Raw genomic sequence first — 14,573 nt, 5'->3', positions numbered from 1 at the left:
CACCTAATCATTTACAACGACCCCCATGAAATTCAAAATTCTTTCTATCACTGTGAGCCACTGCTCAGCCTTCATTACATCAGACCTCCAAAGAACACTGGAGGTGCTTGCTTGCAAGACTTCTTGTATAACAGCTCCATATGCTTGCCAGCAACAGGTTGTTATGCTACTGGCACCGCAGGACTAAAACAACCTGAGCTTGTAGTGGGGGCACTACAGGAGGACCCTGCTACCTTAATCTCAGAATTTCTTCATCTTGCTGGCAGATACGATCTTACATTTTCGTGAATCTTTGCTCCCAATCTAGAGGAGCTTGAGGTGGGTTCACATATCGACCACCCTGGAACCTTTCATGGCCTCTACCATGACCACGGGGATTCTAGGAAATTTGATTTCCCTAATCGCCTCCGGTCCCAACCCTATTACCCTGACTCCTTGTATTTTGTTGGGCATCCATTTAATAAGACTTAGCTTGCGAACCCATAAGTCAGGCAGGTCAGACAGCGATCAAAAAAAGTAAATCCCGCTCTTATGGATTTAAGGCATCGCATCAAAATAAACAATTATAAACTAATATGCTTCCTAACATGCTTTACCAATTACATACAATACTAAACAAGTAAAGGCTTACTGAACCGTGAGCCGAGCTTTTCTCTGATGATGATTGTACATGTCTTGGCGATCTTCAGTAGATAAACCTGGCAGCTCTGATACCAAAATTGTAATGCCCTAATACTAAGGCACGGTACAGTGATTTTTTAATTACAGTGCTATCTTTGCTAATCAAAGAAATTTTCATGAAAATCGTGTCGAATTAAGACTTTATAATTAACTATGAAACTTTATAAACTTTGTATATATATTTACAAAAGTCGGGATCCCATTGTTAAACTATTTTACAAAGTATTCCAAAATACAAAAGTTAGGTCGCAGAACGACTACAAAATGAAAACCCCAGATGTCCTGAGATCGAACACTCCAGATCGCGTCACCATGACATGTACAACATCACCCTAGCTCAAGCTCACTCCTGTTCAGCCTTTGCCTTTCCTTTACTTACACATGAAAGTAGAACTGTGAGTCGACAGATTCAGTAAGAAAAGCATATAACAAATCATATAATATCGACTTGTATCTAGGCGCCCATATACCTATTTATAAGGCTTAACAAATGAGTAAGAATATTCTTAACTAAGATACGATTATGTACCATTGTACCAAGGTAGGGTATGAACCGTACCCCGAGTAATGTTAAGTGTTGTACCACATACACCATGTACCTACTCGTACTAGTGCTAGTAACACCGTAATGTACTCTTCAGACATCGTACACTTTACCAATGCACTTTGTACCACTACCGTACAAGTATTGGTAGTATACGAATCACAACAAGCATGCACATATATTTCACACATACATACACTCACATATATATATATATATCACATGTTTTACAATATTCTTACCTCGTTTCTAATTTCACGTGAGTTGGTCGACCTGAACGGAAAGTCTCGTGCTGGATGGATGCCCTAATCACACAACATAACCAGGTAAATAACTCGGCAAAACCCTAATTCGGGAAACCCGAGCTTCCAACTTAAGGTTCTACTATTACTAACCGAATCTACAATACCCTAAGAAACATGGAATTACCCAACCAAGGCTCTGAAATGGACATGAATCGAGGAAATGAATTGTTTTAGGGAATCTGCCAAAATCGGTTAACCGATTTTACAAGTCCTCGCAAACCGGTTAACCGGTTTGCACTAGGTTTCCCCAAATAATTCCAAACCTGCTCAAAACATGTCCAAATCCCACCAAACTCTCCAGAACACCTATAAAGACCTTCCACAATATAATCCAAGCAATAACAGCAAGAGAAAAACTCAAAATCCAAAAGTTCCATTAAAGACTCAAGTTTGAGTTTCCAAACCCAAACATGTTTGATTTCTTCATAATACACCAAAATCAGCAACCAGGACTCAATATCAACTTAAAATGAACCTAGAAACTGAATCCCAAACATTTCTAACCCTAATAGCCACTAAAACTCAAAATTGCATGCCATAACCAAATAGTGTTGGGTTTTGTGCCCTAAATAAAACCCATTTCAATATAATCAGATTTACTTATTAATAAAGATCAGAAATAACATTTTATGTTACATGGTTCACATGATTTATTTCATTATTATATATATAATGTATGAATTCTATTTAAGTCCAGAAAATATGAATTTGTTAAAGATTATAGTGTTCTCAGCACAGTGGAATATAATCTTAATTATATGTTCGAAAGTTTATTCCCTGATTTGTCAGTTCACTGGATTTAGACTGACATGATAATCAGCGATAGGTATTCTTACACCTTGGAAAAGTGTTATGTCCTTTCCAGGGCATTGGCAAAGTTTACTAGTATCGGATGTATGGAGTATACATCGGAAGGGACCAATATTGAACTTTGATTAGATATATTAAAATTTACTGTAATATCTACTCAATTCAATATCACCCGTGGATCCTAGATCAAATGATCTTAATCCTGATATGATTAGGTTCGATCTCAAGAGTACTATACATGTTCTTTGATTTGTTAGTTAAGCCTACTTTTGGGTCAGGGTGATACGTACATTTTGGGAACATGATAGCATAATTGAGTGGGAGCGCTAACATAAATATGGAGTCTATAACTTCTATAGGAATTTAGAAGTGAAACGATGATATCCTTCGAGCTTGGCTAAACAGAGATAAATGGTGGAGATCTCATTTCACTTTGCTGAAATATCATTTATACGGAGCTAAGTGTTTTAAGGATAAAATACATTGAAGGTGTAACAGTAATTTAGTGCCTATTCAATGTAGATCATCTATTCGAGGGTCATCGATCAAATTAGGATTATAACAATGGATAACTAATGACGTATCTATATTGTGGAACATATAGAGCGTTCTATATGACTGAGAGTGCAATTCCAAGTTCTAAGTGTGGATTCAATAAGGAATTAATAAGTCAGGGAATTTACTTGGTAAATTTGGTTCGACTTATTGGAAGCTCGAAAATATAGGCCCATGGTCCCCATACTAGTTGAGACCATACTGCTTGTAAGACTCAGTTAATTGATTTTGATTAATCAATTGTAATTCTAAAGTTAGACTATGTCTAGTTTATGAATTTTCACTAAGCAAGGGCGATATTGTAAAGAAAAAAGATTCTAGGTTTATTTATTAATTAAGATAATTTATATGTATAAATTAATAAATATATTAAATGGTAATATTATTTAATAATTATTTTTTAAGTTATTAATTAATTAGAATTGACATTTAAATGGTTAAATTGGAAAATTGGCATTTTTGAGAAAATAGGAATGAAAAATAACAAAATGGGAAAGTTGCAAAGTGAGACCCAATTTTCTTATGTGGCCGCACACTATGCAAAGGGTTTACCATTTTATTTTTCCATTATTTTAATGCCATACAATTCTAACCTAAACCTAGAAGGCATTCTATAAATAGAAAGTATTGGCTTTAGGAAACTCCTGACTTGCACATTTGTTCCTTTCAGAATAAGCCATGCGCCACCCTCTCTCTCTTTTCCTCTCTTCAATTTCGAAAATCCTTGAGTGATAGAGTAGTGCCCACACACATCAAGTGGTATCTCAATCATAGTGTGTAAGACTTTAGGAGAATCCAAACAACAAGAAGGAGAATCAACATCGAGAGAAAGAGATCCAGATTCAGATCTTGATTATGCTCTGCTACAGAAAGGAATCAAGGGCTAGAGATTTGAATGGAAGGAGTCATAATATTCCGCTGCACCCAAGGTAAGGTTTACTAAACTTTATATGTGTTTATTTCATTGTTTTAGAATTCATATTAGGATGTTAGTGAAACATACTTGGTAGTAAATCTAGATCCTGGTAAAATATTTCCAACAAATTGTACATAGAGAAATCAAGAAGTAAGAGTTTCTAGGGCTTACCTTGGTCAGAACTTCCTCAAATCCTTGATAAAACACAAAAATCATATGAGAACCCTAAGTGCTTCTCCTGGTTTTGCCTCAGCCGAAAGAGAGAAAGAGAGAGTTCAAGAAATGTGTTTTTGGTTCTAAATGTTCTTTATCTTCTAGCCAACTCTAATAGTCAAATAGTCAATTCATTTTACAAATAATAACTGAATAATAATTCTACAAAATCCACTAGAGGACAAACCCCACCAAGGTAGCAAAATTACCATTTTGCCCTTACTTACACCATAAGTAATCTAAAGGCTTAGGGGTAAAATGGTCAAAACCATAACCCCGCTCAAACTCGGTATTCTACTTATCTCTAATATTAATCCCACTAAGAAAAAGTTTCTAAACTTACCCATGTGATTTGAATAGCCATCCATCGCATTTTCCGTTGTCGCCGAGCAAAAATTGTAAAAATAACATAATTCATATATATCTCAAACAATACACTTTGAGTTTAATAAAATCTCCGAAACTGATAAATTATAACTCTAATGCCCATTTTTAATAATGGGACCCACAATTAATTAAATTAATAACTATTTAGAGAATTACCAATAAGTAACGCTAATTGCCTTTACTAATCCATATTCTAAAATGCGGTCATTACAATTAAGTACAGGATGACTACTTATTGCATGTAGTACAGAGGTCGTACTTTTGTTAAGAACGTTCTTGATCATTTATTAAGCCTTGTGGATAGGTGTATGTGTGCCTAAATACAAGTCGGTAATACATATGTGTTATATACTTTTCTTATAGAGTCTGTTGACTAACATTTATTGGTTACATATGTAGGTAAATGAAAGGCCAAGGCTGAGCAATAGTGAGTCCAAAGCTCGGGGATGATTGTAGATGTCAAGATAGTTTGACCTGGAGGGTTTAGTCTTAGGACAACTTGTGTTTTATTTTGTAGGCACTGTGCGACATGATTATAAAATGTATTTTGAACATGAATATAAAATTTAAAAGCGGGATCCAAGTTTTTGTACGGATATATGTACATAGTTATAAACGTTTAAATTTTTGTAAAAAGGTTTAAATTTGACACATTTTTTCGAGAAACCCTTTGATGAGCAAAGGTGTGCACAGTAATTTAAAAGATATTGTAGTGTGCCTAAGCAGTAGGCGTTACAAATATCAATATTTGAGAAGATGGTTCACAAGATTGGAATTCGTCGATTTAAAGATCTCCACAAATACCTAAATTATGGGAAGTTTATTCATAGTGCACTCTTTTTTTCTTGGCTGAGTTTTTGTCCTATTAGGTTTTATGACAAGGTTTTTTATAAGATAGCTATTATGGACATTTAAGGGAGAGTGTTATGAAATATTATATATATGAATGTCCGAATCACCCAAATCAATTATACCATAAATACTATTATATTTTCTTTTATTTCTCATTATTCTAGTCATATTTTTATATAAATAAAGATCTACTTTATTGAAATAAATAATTAAAAAATTCTCATTCAGTTTTTTTTCCATCTTATTTATTTTATATTATTCATAATAATTTTATGACAAATGAATTATTATTTTATCAAAGTAATGTGACTGTAGTCTTGTAGTGCATTCACTATAATACAAAGGCTAATTAGAATTTTTGACTCCTAAACTTTAATATGTACCAAATTATGCCCCCTGAACTTTTTTGGTTGTTAAAAATCTCTCCAGAACTATTGAGATTATTAGATTTAAGGCTTTTGTCTAATTTTATTCAATTTTACTATTTCAATGATTATTTATGTACTAAACCATGCTTCCCACACTTTGATATCTACCAAATCATGCCCCTTGAACTTTGACATGTACTAAATCATGCCCCATGAACTTTCAACCATGTTAGACTTTTTTCTTTACTAAAATTGGACAAAAGTCCTTAAATCCAACAATCTCAATAGTTCAAGGAGCATTTTTAACGACCTTAAAAGTTCAGGGGGTATGATGTGGTACATGTCAAAGTTCGTTAAGCAAAAATTTTAATTAACCTAATAAAAATAAGAGCTGTTGCTTTTTCATTAAAGCACCATGTAGGAACATACTAGCCTTTTCATTAGAGTTCACAAATTGATAGGAACATACTAACCGAGTTTGAAAACTGATATAATGGATGAGGTTTTTTATCAAGAAAATGGATGAGGATTTTTATTAAGAGTATTAAGAAATTAAGAATATTAGAGCACTCATATTAGTTCTTTCAAAATAAGGTTTTTTATATTATTTTAATTTTTAAAAAGTAGAGAAAAAATAGTTAAAAAATGACATACATCATGAGTAATTTTATATTGTTTTTAAAAATAATGAATAATACTTTTTTACATTTACATGTAAAGAAGTAATATTAATTACTCTAAAATTATTTTATTATTATTATTATTATTTGTTTATTTTATATATGTAAGGTATAAATTAATATTATATACTTAAAAAGATTAAATATATATTTCAAAATATAATATTTTAGTAATGTACAGAAAAATTAGTAAAGATATTTCATATTGTAAAGTAAAAGTTTGAGTTAAAATAAAAAAAAAATTAATAATATATTTTAAAGAATAGAGTAAAAAATGGATTTTCGTTATGAAAGGTTGCCCGAATGGTGTATGGAATGTGGTTGTTTGGGCCATCCATATCAGAAATGCTCTACTTTCCTTGAATTAATAGATAATGGTGTGGAACCAGAACTTGCTTATGGGCCTGCAATCAAAGGGGCTGCCTTGCCAACTTCTGGTTACGATCGATACAGGACAGATTTCTCCAAAGGCCATGTTTGGCCTTTAGTTACTCGACTTGCAAGGAAAACCATAACAAGTACCATCCCTGCCTTGTCTCTTCGTGGTCAGCCACAGCAAACAACACTGCTATATGGGGAATCATCAGGCCAAAAAAATGTATATCCTAGTGGCATCACCAATTCAGATCTAGATAATGGGAATTTTTCATCTTCGAAATCAATTCCTCACATACCAGTGGTGCCTTCTCCTTTACACCAGCAACTTTAAACTCGGCTTCTCTGGTGCATAATGACACATCAATGGCTCATACATCTCAGGTTAAGGATGCAGGGAAAAATAAAGCAACGATGAACATCAGTCCACCAACTCATAAGGGTGCTTCTGCTTTTCCTGATACAATTAATGGGCCAAAAATTACTCATCTATCACCTCCAGCAACAAAGGTATCAACACTTACACAAGTTTATGGAAAAACCAAAATTCCCACAGTTCCATCACCATCCTCACCCAATATTTTACCTTCTTCCACAACTGAGATTGACTTATCTGATATTTTTATGCCAAACATTGGACCACCTATGGGATATGTTGCTACATATCCGCCTGATGTAAGCAACTCAGATACTTACACCACCCTCTCCAACATGGCTAGCCCACAAGTCCACGCTCCTATCATAACCGATTCCACAATCTCCATGACTACTGCTGCATCTTTTGGCAAAGAAAACCAGTCACCAAACCGATCTTCCAAGAGACTGCCAGGAAACTTGTCAATGAGAAAGGCTCTTAAGCATTGCAGGGGTCTTCAACTTGCTTCCTCAAATTCAGTTCTGTCCACTGATGCTGAGGTGAACCGGAATGCTTCTGACACTGATGCAGATCCATCCGTTTCTTTGGACAACTTTGCGGAGGCTGTCTCACAGCCCCGCAACCAGCCATGAAAATCCTTAGCTGGAATGCGCGTGGTTTGGGGAATCCTAGCGCATTCAGACAACTTCGTTTGCTTGTGAAGCAACAATCTCCTCATGTATTATTTATTATGGAAACTAAATTAGTATGTAATGAAGTTACTCGTTTTCGTCAAGCTTTACATTTTCCTAATGGGTTAGAGGTTCCTAGGGTCGAGTTAAGTGGGGGTTTGTTTTTGTTATGGAAAGACAATGTAGATGTAAATCTTCTTAATTATAATATAAATATATTTGATTGCTACATGAAGTGTGATAATGGGCCATCTTGGCATTTCTCTGCTTTTTATGGCGCTTCTGAAACTCACAATCGAATTCACACCTGGAAACTCCTTGAGAGATGTAAGGATGTCGCTCCTTTGATGCCTTGGCTTGTGATTGGCGATTTCAATGAAATTCTTTCAAATGAAAATAAACATGGCGGGGCGTTACGATGTGAGCAACAAATGGACAAATTTCGATCAGTTTTGGACATATGCTACCTTTATGAGCAACCTTTTGACGGAGATCCTTTCACTTGGATTAAAGGGCGTCACAATGTCAATGCAATGAAGGAAAGGCTTGATTGGTGTTTTGTAAATGATCAATGGAGTAATACTTTTCAGCCGATTTTAACCAAACACCTGGACTATTATAAATCAGACCATAGAGCAATAACAGTTGAAGTTGTTCCTTTGGCACACCAACAACCTGAAGTTAAGAGGCTCTCACGGTTCAGATTTGAAAAATTATGGCTGTCCGATTCTGCAGCAACCGATATCATCCATCAGACTTGGAAAAAAAGTTTGCAAGGTACTGCAATTGACAATTTCTGCACTAATATAGAGGCTTGTTCCAGTTCTTTACAACAATGGCATCACCATAAATATAGCAATTTCAAGAAGAAAATCACAGCTGCTCATAAAGAGGTAGAACTTCTTAATAACCAACAAGTCCGAACTGATGTTTCAATGTGCAATCTAAAAAAAATGGAGGATACTCTAGATGAATTGCTCTCCCAAGAAGAGGTTTATTGGCAGGAAAGATCAAGAATTGATTGGTTACAATGTGGAGATGAGAATACAAAATGTTTTCATGCTTATGCGTCTTCACGAAAGACCAACAACACAATCAAATCGTTGCATAATGAGGATGGTGTTGTTGTCACTTCAAAGCACGGGATGACTGATGTTATTTGCAATTTTTTTGGGGACTTATTCTTTGCTTCGGGTACACACACAGAAGCTTTGCAGCAGGTTTTACATGCAATTCCCACTACTGTTACTGCTGAAATGAACGACTCGCTGTTACGTCCTTTTTCAGACAAAGAAGTACTTGATGCTCTTCACTCAATGAGTCCTGACAAAAGCCCTGGCAGTGATGGTATGTCTGCCATGTTTTATCAACATTGTTGGGATCATGTAGGCACCGATGTCACAGATGTAGTCCTTGGAGTTTTGAATGAGGGTCATGATATGAGCAGAATAAATAACTCAATCATAACTCTCATCCCAAAGATCAAAAAACCGAAAGCCATGGGGGATTATAGACCTATTAGTCTATGTAATGTGATTTACAAGTTGATTTCCAAAGTGATAGTGCTACGGTTTAAAGATGTTCTACCTTTCGTGATATCTGAGAATCAGAGTGCTTTCCTCCCAAACCGTCTGATCACTGACAACATTCTTGTTGCTTTTGAATTGGTTCATCACCTCAAACACAAGACTCAAGGCAATAAGGGTTTTTCGGCGCTCAAGCTGGATATGAGCAAGGCTTTTGATAGAGTTGAATGGGATTATTTGTCTGCGGTAATGGAAAAAATGGGTTTTGCTCATCAATGGATCTCTCTCATTATGCGGTTTTTATTGTCCAATAGTTTCTCCTTTCAGCTAAATGGAGAAATTGTGGGCAATGTCTGGCCAACAAGAGGACTTCGTCAAGGTGATCCTTTGTCGCCTTACCTTTTTTAATTTGTTCAGAAGGTCTCTCACGGCTGCTACACCATGAAGAGCATATGGGAAATTTGTTGGGATTAAAGCTCACAAGGCAAGCTCCGTCGGTATCTCACTTGTTATTTGCTAATGATAGTCTCCTTTTCTGCCATGCAAATCAGAGTCTGCTTTAGCCATAAAAAAGATTTTGGAGATCTACCGTCAAGCTTCAGGACAATTCCTTAATACCAACAAGTCAATCATGTCTTTCTCACCCAACACTTCACACGATGCAAGAACTTTCTTCAGCCAAACTTTGGGGATGCCAATCTGTGAATGTCATGAGACTTACCTAGGTCTTCCTGCATACTCAAGTCATAACAAGAAGGAGTTATTTAGTAATGTCAAGGACAGAATATGGAAGCTCCTAACTGCTTGGAATGACAAACTGTTTTCTATTGGGGGGAAAGAAGTACTTTTGAAAGCGGTGGTGCAATCGATTCCTACATACGCAATGAGTTGTTTTCGCTTGCCATTGGGTTTCTGCAATCAAATAGAGTCTATGATGGAAAATTTTTGGTGGGGTTCTAATAAGGATGGGTCTAAAATACATTGGAAAAGATGGAAGTTACTCTGTAAATCCAAGTTTGAAGGAGGAATGGGTTTTCAATCCTTCGTTGATTTTAATCAAGCTATGCTAGCCAAACAAACTTAATGATTATTCGATAATCCAAACTCCCTTTTAGCTCGTCTTTTGAAGCACAGATACTTTCCAAGTAACACCTTTCTGGAAGCACACAAGGGTCACTCCCCATCTTTAACATGGCAAGGAATTCACTGGGGTCGAGAGCTACTTCTTAAGGGACTGCGGTACAAGATTGGTAATGGTTTTCATGTACGATGTGGAATTGATCCTTGGATCCCAGGACATGATGAGTTCAAGCTAATATACTTCTCAGGGGAACCATCCACGCCAGTATCTACTTACATACATGATACTATGGAATGGAATCTGCCTCTCTTACATGAAGATTTTGCCCAAATTGATATTGATCGGATCCTCACTACCCCTTTAAGCTTTTACCAGTCAACTGATCGGCTTTTCTGGCATCATACTACAAATGGTCTATACAGTGTCAAATCAGGCTTTCACCTTGCAAGCTCTATCTCTGAGAAACACCAAGAATCGTCCTCGGATGATCACAAGTCGTGGTGGAAATATTTTTGGGCATTGCAAATTCCCCCAAAGGTTAAAATATTTGCTTGGAAAGTTGTCCAAAATGCCCTACCGGTTGCCACAGGTTTGCACAAACGAAATGTAATTGACTCTGCTTTATGTTCAAGGTGTAAACATGCATGGGAATCAATTGGACATGCCTTGTTCTCATGTAAATCCGCCAAGGCTGTTTGGAAAGGTACTAAGTTTCTAATTGATTATCACCATGCTCACAGTATGTTTAATGGAGATTATCTAATTCATTTGGCAACTACAATGGAAAAAATGGATGTTGAAGAAATCATATGTGTTATGTGGAGCATTTGGAATGATAGGAACAAAGTACTACATGGTGGCTTACCAAGAGATCCTATTTCAATTGCATCCTTTGCTTTGAATTACATTGAGAAAAATAGAAGTGCCAAGGGCTTATCCTGCAAAAAATTGCAGCAGGAAATTACACACCGAAATGCCACTTCCCAATCAAGACCTGTACACCAAACTTCCTCCAACCAAGAATTTGTTCAAGGTCCTCACCTCACGGCTGTAAACTCTCAAGGAATGCCAACACTACACACCATGTCTGCTCCTAGCCGATCACCATGTCAGCAGTTTAGAGAGAACCATACTGAACTGCAACCTCAAACTGCCTCGCACCAGCACCCAGCAGCAGCAGCACAATTTCCACATAACAATTCTGATGCAGCAGGCAGTGTCCCACGTCAGCAGCTCTTAGACAACATTTCTTGGACTCCTCCAGCTATGAATGAACTTAAAATGAATGTTGATGCTGCAGCAAATTTTAAAGATCAAACACTAGGAATTGGCGCTGTAGTTCGCAACTATAAAGGAGCAGTGATCGCTGCCCTCTCTAAACGAGTTCAAGGATGCTTTCGTAGTGATGAAATGGAAGCGAAGGCGCTCTTTCATAGTCTCAATTGGGTTAAACAATATCCTTTTTTAATTGCTATGGTGGAAACAGATGCGCTACGAGTTTCCTCTGCTCTAAACTCTTCTCATAAGGATTTATCATGTTTTGCAGATTTAATCGATGATGTTCGTTGTCTTTTATCCTCTTTCCCTAGAGTTACTATTATCCATGCTCGTAGGCAGGCTAACAAAGCTGCCCATGGCTTGGCTAGGTACGCTCTAGAGTTGGATGAAGATGTATCTTGGATAAGAGAAATACCTTATCCTATTTTCTCTATTATTATAAATGACTGTTGATTTATAATAATATTGGAAATTTCTCAAAAAAAAAAAAAAAAGAATAGAGTAAAAAAAATTGAGAGTGATGTTAGATTTTAAGATATGTACCAGTTGTATTGCCACATGGGCACCATGTAGTGACCCCTACAATTATTATTTTTTTTATTATTATTTATAGAATTTCATAAAAAAAAAACTATTAATTATCATGGCTCACATAAAATTGCTCTACAAAATTAAGTTAACGGTGTCACTGTATAGTCATGGTCAATCAATGGGTAGCCTTTAAAAGTTCAAATGAAATATATTTTTTTTTTGAGGGCCTCAAATGAAATATCAAAGTGTGTAAATGTTTCAATTTTTTATTTGAAAACTTATTGTCAATTATTTGTACGTGTGAGATATGAGTATTGAGTTGTATGATGATAGAGAGAAGAGGAGTTTTGAATTAAGTAAACCAATTAGGCAATGCCATCCAGCCTCCCAACGCTGTGGATTGGACTTCAGAAATTGTGGCTACCAATTTTTATAGCTTTATTTTTATTTTATTTTCTTGCAAAATTTTTTTTGCTTTATTATTAGTGTTGTATATTTTTTTGGGTGGAGACCATCCAAGTGAATAGTGGGATCCACTAATTAAAAATTGTTAGCCAATAAATAAATGCCATAAAAAGACAGAATTAATACTATTATTCTTATTGTTTTGATAAACTAAATAATACTATTATTATTACTATATAATCAAGGCCATATGATCTTAATATCTTAGAGACGTCAAAATATGTTACTAGTTTAATTTTTTCTCCAAAATATAAAACTTTATTAGTATTGTTCCGTACCAAATATTAACAAAGGATGACATGAAATGAACCCTTTTTAATTATTTAATTAATTTTTTTTCAAAGTTGTAACTTCATTAGATAACAAATACCTTTGTTACAACATTACATTTATGGAATACTACCATTTCACATTCTCTCTTTATCAAGCCCTACTGCATGTTTATCTCTGTTCAATTAATTAGAAATCCCAAAAATTGAGCGTTCTAGCATGTGCTTCCTCCCTTTGGCACCAAACATAGTTCTTCTGGTCCACCCAAAGATGTGTTGTGGTGGTTTCTGTCCTCTCAACTACTCTTTTCCTTTTAGATTAACTATTTCTAGCTTTAATTGAAGCACTAATTGCTCTGACGAAGATATTGTCCCTTTCTATAGTCTTAATTATCTTTGGCAGAGCATTAATTTCAAGTCTTTCTCTCTTCCTTCGTCAAAAACTTCCATCTGGCTTTTTCATCTTTTCTTCTTCTCCCATTCTTGCAAAAACCTCATAATTAATCTGGATAAATGCTTCGATCTTGGCAAAATGGAGGCGAGAACTTTGAAAATGGTGGCTAATTAGACCCCCTTCATCATTTAGGCTACTTCTCCTACTATCAGAGATGAGACTGGGAAATCCTCCAGAAGGATACAAAAGGCTTTTTGGTTTTTCCTATTTAAAGCTCGTAGCAGGTATACTAGTCTCCATGTCTAGTTTTATTGTGTTTCTTTTACCATGTTCCTAGTACTGCTTCCTCTTCTTTTCATTATGGATGATTTTCTTTCCAATGTTTCGAATGCCCTAGTGTTAACCCCTGAAGAAAATACTATTTTTACCTATGATATTAACCCCACCGAGGCCCCTTTTTTCATTAGTCTTCTTCTTAAGTTGCACACCATTCGACACTTTAACCGTCCCTCTTTGATGAAAACTCTATCTGAAATCTGGTCATTGCAGTGTCGTATCCCTATTGTAGTTTCTGAACATGCTAATGGGCTTTTCTTGGTGACCTTTGAGTGTGAGGGGGATAAGGGTAGAATTCCAGAGGGTCAGTCATGGCACTTTTCTCAAAGTGTCACAATTTTTGCAGCTCCTCATAACTCTTTTCCCATTACTCATGAGTATCTTCACTATGCCATTTTGGATCCAGGTTTATGCGATCCCTTTTATGTGTAAATCCTATGATCTAGCAAAATTCATTGCTTCTAAGGTGGGTGATCTTATTGAGGTAGATAAAACTATTATTGGGAAGGGTATTGGGCCTTACCTGAGGATGAGAATCCTTCTTGATGTAAATTTTCCTCTTAGAAGGGGTCTGAATCTTCAGTTTATTAAAACAGGTAGGGAGATCATCAAATGGTTGTTCTTTAAATATGAAAGGCTGCCTGATTTCTGTTACTTTTGTGGAAAACTTGATCATACTAGGAAATAAGTAACCGCTGTGATATAGGTGCCCTCTCACCTAATACCTGCTACTAAGGATTGAAAGTAGCACAATCGGCTATAGAACTCCAAATCTACGAATAGCCGCGGGCAAGCACCTTTAACAAGCAAGTAGCTAGCTTCCACCTTACTTAACAGCAAGACGCGAATTCGCCTATAGTTTCTACTTCTAGTTAGCAGCCTACTGTAGTGCATATCTGCAAAAATGCGATGAGAGTCCTTCCCTTCCTCCCTCTCCTTTTACTATCCTCCTTTGTGGAA

At 36.0% G+C, this 14,573-nt stretch overlaps 1 protein-coding gene across 1 annotated transcript; it reads left to right on the top strand.

Annotated features, from left to right (window-relative positions):
* Positions 1–7,690: 7,690 nt before the first annotated feature.
* On the top strand, positions 7,691–14,301 carry LOC133036849 (uncharacterized). The gene is made up of 5 exons (XM_061113610.1): positions 7,691–9,638; positions 9,811–10,263; positions 10,375–12,011; positions 13,827–14,019; positions 14,102–14,301. The coding sequence occupies exons 1-5, from the start codon at positions 7,691–7,693 to the stop codon at positions 14,299–14,301; spliced, it is 4,431 nt and encodes a 1,476-aa protein (XP_060969593.1).
* Positions 14,302–14,573: the final 272 nt, after the last annotated feature.

This window comes from Cannabis sativa, chromosome 4, assembly GCF_029168945.1.
Source record: "Cannabis sativa cultivar Pink pepper isolate KNU-18-1 chromosome 4, ASM2916894v1, whole genome shotgun sequence".
Lineage (NCBI taxonomy): Eukaryota > Viridiplantae > Streptophyta > Magnoliopsida > Rosales > Cannabaceae > Cannabis > Cannabis sativa.
This window is presented reverse-complemented; position numbering and strand designations above follow the sequence as displayed.